Below are 7,156 nucleotides of genomic sequence, written 5' to 3'. Positions count from 1 at the left end.
GAATGAGGATGTATTGTTGTGTAATATGTTCATCCTCAGGTCAGCCAATCAAAAACCAAAACAACGTAAAGTTTGTTTCACTCTACTTCTACTTAAATTAGACAGAATAATGAGAAGTTGTTCATCATAAACTGATTTGTGTTGATCCAACACTGAAAAAATAAAACTCCGTTCCAGTTTGCCCCAGTTGATCCAGTCCAGTTTTTGTCTCTCTCCTCCCGCCCTGGAGATGTTGACACCATGGTTGAGACTGGCTGCAGCCTGCAGCAGCACCCTCACTCAGCTCTCACTGTTACAAACTTTAGTACTGTCATCATGCACAACTAACACATCCTGAGCATACAGAGCACCTCATAGAACAGGAGTGGACCCATTCAGACCCACTGAAGGGTTGTTGTTATTCAGGTATGTGATAACTAATGCATGCTGAAGAACTGATGCATGTTTTCATTCACACTATTATCATCTCTGTTTACTGCTTTATCCAGTATAGAGTAACTGAACACTGATGTGTTGCTGCTGCTTAAGATCACAAAGAGAATGTACTGACTTCACATACTGTCCTTGTTTCACCTCGTTGTTACTCCAGATTGTCTTTTTAGTTAAGTCATTGACATTGTTGATGGTGGATGAATCATTTTTAGCAGTTTTGCGGTAAAACCTTTGGATTCGCTGCTTTTCTTTGGAGTCCTTTTGTTTTGACTCAATTTACACTCTAGAGTTTAGCAGTGTTAGTTTGAGATTTGTTTGTGTTTGACATGTTACGGCTTAAAATAATTTGCTGAGAAATCCACTGATGGAATGAATGGTTGTCTGTTTGCAGTTTATTGAGAACTCTTGTTGTGGAGGGTGTGAACTCAGCATGGATCGGATCTGATTGGTTGAAAGCTCAGAGCTGCAAACAGAAAGGGGGGGTGTTTGTACATGTGCATATGTGTGTGTGTGTTTTAATGTTTGTATATTTGTATATATATTTCTATAATAACACTGATCTATCTTTACCCAGCAGCCATTTGGTCACCTGTTGGTTATTATTTATATTACGGCACCTTGGAACTGACACAAATGTATTTTACAAAACCAGGTGCATGTGTCATGTAACACTGCAAATAATGCAAATGTTAACATTCAGTAACACATAGTGACATGTAATTCTACAAACATAACATGATCTGTTGTACTCTGATATTTAACTCCTTTAAAAGCACCGATAACACAACGTAAAAACACTCCATAACGAGTCTAAGTCCTGCATTGTGAATCCTACTTAAGTAAAAATACACAAGTATTAAGCAGAAAGACTGCGGTTTGATCCCCGCCTTCTCCAGTTTGCATCTAGAGTGAATCAGCATTTACATTACATTACAGTCATTTTTTTTTTAGCAGACGCTTTTATCCAAAGCGACTTACAGTCAGTAGTATGTTACATATCATTCACCCATTCACACACTGATGACAGGCTACCATCAAGGTGCCACCATCAGACTCTAACTAACATTCATCATCCAGTCCACACCGATGGCCTTCAGGAGCAACTTGGGGTTAAGTGTCTTGCCCAAGGACACATCGACTGCCGAAGCCGGGTATCGAACCACCGACCCTCTGATTGGAGAACTACCTTGCTCTCCACTAAGCCACAGCCGCCCTTGTGCGGATCCAATTTACATTGGATCCTGATGGGCAGGTTGGCACCTTCTATGGCAGCATCTGCCAGCAGTGCATGAATGTGTGTGTGACTGTTGATAAGTAGTGTACAACGCTCAGCCAGCCCATACATAGATCATTAATACTGGTATAATACTTTGAACTACTTTATACAGATGGGTCCCATCCAAAGATATACATATACACACACACACACACACACACACACACACACACACACACACACACACACATATACATACATACACACACACACACACACACACACACACACACACACACACACACACACATACACACACATCTTTTGTACAGACATTAAAACAAGGAATCGTTTATTTTACTTTTCAGTATGTGTAAACTCATGAGTCACTGATTAATACAAAATCTTGAATGTGTGTGTGTGGTGTTTGGCATCTTGTTTCATCATGTTGCCACGGTGACACAGTTTAGTAATGAAAGTGTTGTAATAACGATCAGTGTTGGCAGATACAACGTGATAAAGAAGTATTGATTAACAGTTGGGCCCTTCTGTTCCGTTCCTTTAAATCCTCTCAGTCACACACACACACACACACACACACACACACACACACACACACACACACACACACACACACACACACACACACACACACACACACACACACACACACATACACACACACACACACACACACACACACACACACACACACACACACACACACACACACACACACACACACACACACACACACACTCACACACACAGCGGCCTGACTGTAAATGACATTGCAGCCTGTGAGTCACTGGGATTTCACTCAGATGTGTGAAACTACGTGCAGACATGACCGTCAGCTGAGCTGAACTCTACAGGCCATGTTGCATCATGGGAAATATACAGTGAACATCAAAAACTAGGAAGTATTGAAAGCTGTCACAAAATGCCTGTCAGATGAGTGATCTTCACTTGTTCTTTTATCCAATATTTCCAGATTTCAATAGCATTCTTCTTCAATTCTAGACTGTAATTCTGCTCATTTCGATGAAGTCCTATAAAAAAACATAGAAAAACAACTATAATGTTGTAACTGGGACCACAAAGATGAGGTATCGTAATGCGCCAAAGCCTAGAATTGTAAATGATGAAGAAAGTGCAAAAACATTATGCATACTGATCATCTCATGGACCATCACACTCAAAAATAATACATTTACAACAGTTGGTAACATGCAATACAAATAATGTAACATATCTTTGTTAGTTTGAAAAGCACACTCAATGATCATTGAAGTTGCATTAGAAGAAAGGACATCACCTCACCCCTGGCAAGACTTTTGATGGATTGTGGACATAAAAACAAAGATTTAAAAAAGGTTTTTTAAAAAGAGAACCGAGTCACAGAGGTTGTGATGTTGAGTGTCTCCAGACGGAGGTGTGTGAAGTTATGTCACCTCAGTCAGCGCCGTTTGACTAACTGTATCAGTAGATACGACTACGAGCAAACCTCTTTAGCCTGCTGGCTGCATTAGCTGCTACTACCATATCACAACACAATCTTCTAACAAGCTGTTGGCCAGTCCAGTTGCATTGTGGGTAATGTAGGCACCAGTGAAGAATTCCTTATGGGCCATGAGGTGTGAATAAAGAGACAATATCTCTGCTTCCGCTGCATGACTTTGGTCCTGAACATCCATCCATCATGGGTCTGACCGTGTAGATAAATCAGTGGAGAGCTCTTGTAAAGGAGTCCAGGGTGAAATCATTCGAACCATTTGATCACTTGATCATTTGATCATTTGATCATTTGATCATTTGATCATTTGATCTCTGCTTGTATTTCAGATTCAGACAGACATGTTACCAAAGACACGTCTGGGGAAGCGGTCTCCGCTCGGAGCTTTGGTGAGCTCCACCTGCCTTCAAGCGGGTACACAAACAGGCCAGGAGACGGGTGAGACCGGCGTCACCATGGCAACAGCGCCAGGACAACAGGCGACCAGTAGACTCAAAGGTCATCCTATGCTAAAGGTGAGAGCAGGAAACATTATTTTGACAGCGTTTATCAACCTCTAGCTACATTAATGCTGTCAAAGCTTCACAATGTTGTAGTAACGAGTGTCCACATTGTTATGTCCAGTCCAGCAGTAAATACACATTTTCTTTAGAATAAGGACAGAAAACGCCAGAATAATCTTTCAGGTCACAAAAGTGACGAAAGCAATGCCCTGTGGGAAAAAACACTGTCTCAGATGAAAATATGTTTGGAACGTTGCCTTGATTGACAGGCGTATCGGCCTATCACGTGTCTCTTAGGTGTATTTTCAGTGTGGGGGAAGTGAGTCTTCAGGTGTGGTGGATCAGCTGGACGTCATGCAGACCAATGTTTCGGTCTGGTCTTCATCTCATCCCTCCTCCTCCTTGGTTCCTCCGTCCTGCATCAGATCTGTCTCATCCTGCATCGAAGTCCCAAGAAGGTCAGACATCTTCTCCGTCTCTGTGTTTTCTTTGATTCTTATTCTTATATTTCATTTTCATTGGAAAAGTGAAATTAATGTAAACTTGTCTGGTCCTGCAGCCAGAGGAGTCCAGAGGAGGTGGACATGGACGAGCTGATGGCAGCGATGGTTCTCAGCAGTTTGTCCTGCAGCCCTTTGCTGCACAGCCCCGCCCACCTGGACCCAACAGGTACAAAAACAACGTGTTTTATATATTTAGATATCTAACGCTGTGACTCTGTGGACACAGTTTATGTCAGTTGTCACTGGATGAACATAATACCTATGATGTAAAAGAATCATGGGGAAGTTGCAGAATGTAGTTTGAAAAGAGTTTTTTTTAAATAGGCTGTTATAGTGAACGTGTTTAACAGCATTTAAGTCTTTAAGTCTACTACACTTCTTGAAGTATCTAAAATAAAAACATGAATGCTGTAGATAGATGTCTAACATTTAAAATACACTGTATCATTATCTTTAAATCACCAAACACATTATAACATTATATCAACTTTATTTTTTCATCTTCAGCTACAGCCTAATACACATTCAGATTACACCACTTCGTGGTATCTGATACATAAATGGACAACACTGAAAAAAACTTAATTGTATTAAGTTATTGACAATTTCCCCACTCTGACTCTCTGAGGAAAAGTCTCTCCCCCAAAAATATCCTTTAACAGTAAAGAAGATCTAAACCTCAGGGATGGACATATAAAAGAATTACAACATATCAATCCATATGACAGAAATGATTAATATGATGACAGCAGCAATGAACAGCATGAATAAAAGATGAATAATAATAGAAGAGAATATAATTAATAATGATAATACCATCAGTAATAATATTAGAAATGTGCCTTATAAGAATAACAGCAGCAGTCTTCAGGATGTACTGAATGTCTAACTGGATGTGTGTTTCAGCTCCTCAGATGGACTGTGGAGGTCCTGAGCTCTAGGGTTATGTTAGATTCAGTCTTCAGGATGTACTGAATGTCTAACTGGATGTGTGTTTCAGCTCCTCAGAGGGACAGTGGCGGCGGCGAGCTCTCTGACAGCGGCAGCAGCGGCTACTGGAGCGTCGGCCTCTGCAACGGAAGCCCCGCCCACTCTCCATCAATCGCAGAGCCCGATCTGAGCCCAGCCTCGCCATCCGATGAAGGTCTGGACATGGAGTTGGAGCAGGTGCTGTTCGACGAGCCGGTGCCACGGAGACGGCGGGTGAGCAGGTGTTACAGCTGTCATAGGACAAGTAAAGCACTGACTCACAGACAGTGAGTGATGACCTGTGTTTCCTCCACCAGAACTCAGTCAAGGCGGCCTACAGGTGTTTGTGGCCGAGCTGTGGGAAGGTGCTGACATCAGTGGTGGGAATAAAACGTCACATCCGGACCACTCACCTGTGGTAAGACTCACCTCTCTCTGATTCTCTAATTGTAATATATTTATTACAGATTTTATTCTGCTTAAAATGCTTAAAATATTCTCCAAACCGCTGCTTGATAACATGAATCTATAAATATGATTTAGGTTTCTCTGTTATGATGTGACTGACCTCTGACCTCTGACCTCTCAGCCGTGGCAGCGAACACGAGCGTTGTTCCCGCAGCGAGGAGGACTTTTATTACACCGAGGTGAACCAGTGGGACCAGCAGCAGTCTCCTCCTCATCCTCTCATCTTCGGCCCCGCCCCTTCTCACCTCCCAGCCCTCCCCCTCCCTCGCCTCCGTCTCCCCCTCCTCCAGCCTGCAGTCGCTCCGCCCCCTCCTCCGACAGCTTCATGCAAGTCCAATCAGAGCACTGCTACCAGGTAGGGCAGGGCTTATCAACAGGGATTGACGTTTATCGTGTGTAAGATGCATCGTTTTATTATTTAAAAAACACAAACTACACACTATTGTATTCAATAGTAATTCAGTCAAAATAAAACAAAGTCAATTAATCTTTTTATTTTGTATTGCCTTAAACTTTTGATTTTATATGTTATCATCTAAATTGTTCTTGTTTTACAGAGCATATGTGTTGTTTTGATATATTTGTTGTATTGAAATTAAGGTAAATTAAAATGTCATGTTTGAACTGATAAGTGATTTTATACAAGGTGGACAGTGGGCAAAATTAATTTGTTGGAATAAAGTGGCTTTTGGTTTTCTCTCACGTGTTTTTAAATTTAATTTACTGTTTTTTCATTGCATGTTTGACCAATCATGGATAGTTACACAGTTCAAACTGCCAATATTGTTCCTGTTCCCTTGTGTAATCAACATAAAGCAGATTAAGTAAATGTGTGTGTGATATTTTGTATTTCTTTAGGCTCCACCTCTCCGTCATGTGACATCAGCAGTAACTTTGAGCACCTGTCATTGGACGGCCCCGCTCACCAGCAGCCTCAGCCAGGTGAGTCCTTAAAGCAGCAATAAACGACTTCCAGATCATTAATATTAAATCAATCATTCAGTTATAGAGGAGTAAAGTGTCCCTGATGACAGAATGAAGTCTCTCTATGTGTTCCATGTAATTCAATTCAATTAAATTCAGTTTATTTTGTATAGCCCAAAATCACAAATTATCCTCAGAGGGCTTTACAATCTGTACACATGCGACATCCTCTGTCCTTAGACCCTCACCTCCTCTGTCCTTAGACCCTCACCTCCTCTGTCCTTAGACCCTCACCTCCTCTGTCCTTATACCCTCACATCCTCTGTCCTTAGACCCTCACCTCCTCTGTCCTTAGACCCTCACATCCTCTGTCCTTATACCCTCACATCCTCTGTCCTTAGACCCTCACATCCTCTGTCCTTAGACCCTCACCTCCTCTGTCCTTAGACCCTCACCTCCTCTGTCCTTAGACCCTCACATCGGCACAGGAAAAACCCTTTAACAGAGAGAAAAAAGTACCTCTGGGAGAACGACAGAGGAGGGATCCTTCTCCCAGGATGGACAGAATGCAATAGATGTCATGTGACCAGATAGAACAACATAACAGAGATACAACACATTCAAT

General features: G+C 41.9%; 1 protein-coding gene across 1 annotated transcript; it reads left to right on the top strand.

Moving 5' to 3' along the window:
• The first annotated feature begins 302 nt into the window (after positions 1-302).
• On the top strand, positions 303-5,561 carry LOC129114906 (zinc finger protein 395-like). The gene is made up of 6 exons (XM_054626787.1): positions 303-405; positions 3,494-3,679; positions 3,965-4,125; positions 4,227-4,336; positions 5,171-5,373; positions 5,457-5,561. Exons 2-6 carry the CDS (start codon positions 3,506-3,508, stop codon positions 5,559-5,561), a joined length of 753 nt encoding a protein of 250 aa, XP_054482762.1. The 5' UTR covers positions 303-405; positions 3,494-3,505.
• Positions 5,562-7,156: the final 1,595 nt, after the last annotated feature.

The sequence above is a fragment of the Anoplopoma fimbria genome, unplaced genomic scaffold (genome assembly GCF_027596085.1).
Source record: "Anoplopoma fimbria isolate UVic2021 breed Golden Eagle Sablefish unplaced genomic scaffold, Afim_UVic_2022 Un_contig_10932_pilon_pilon, whole genome shotgun sequence".
Classification (NCBI taxonomy): domain Eukaryota; kingdom Metazoa; phylum Chordata; class Actinopteri; order Perciformes; family Anoplopomatidae; genus Anoplopoma; species Anoplopoma fimbria.
The sequence above is the reverse complement of the archived record's forward strand: the minus strand, read 5'-3'. Positions and strand labels throughout refer to the sequence as shown.

Coding starts and splice junctions, on each gene's coding strand:
- LOC129114906 (XM_054626787.1), top strand. CDS start 3,506: ATGTTACCAAAGACACGTCTGGGGAAGCGGTCTCCGCTCGGAGCTTTG. Junction 3,680..3,964: donor AAGGTCATCCTATGCTAAAG/GTGAGAGCAGGA, acceptor CGTGTCTCTTAG/GTGTATTTTCAGTGTGGGGG. Junction 5,374..5,456: donor CGGTGCCACGGAGACGGCGG/GTGAGCAGGTGT, acceptor TTCCTCCACCAG/AACTCAGTCAAGGCGGCCTA.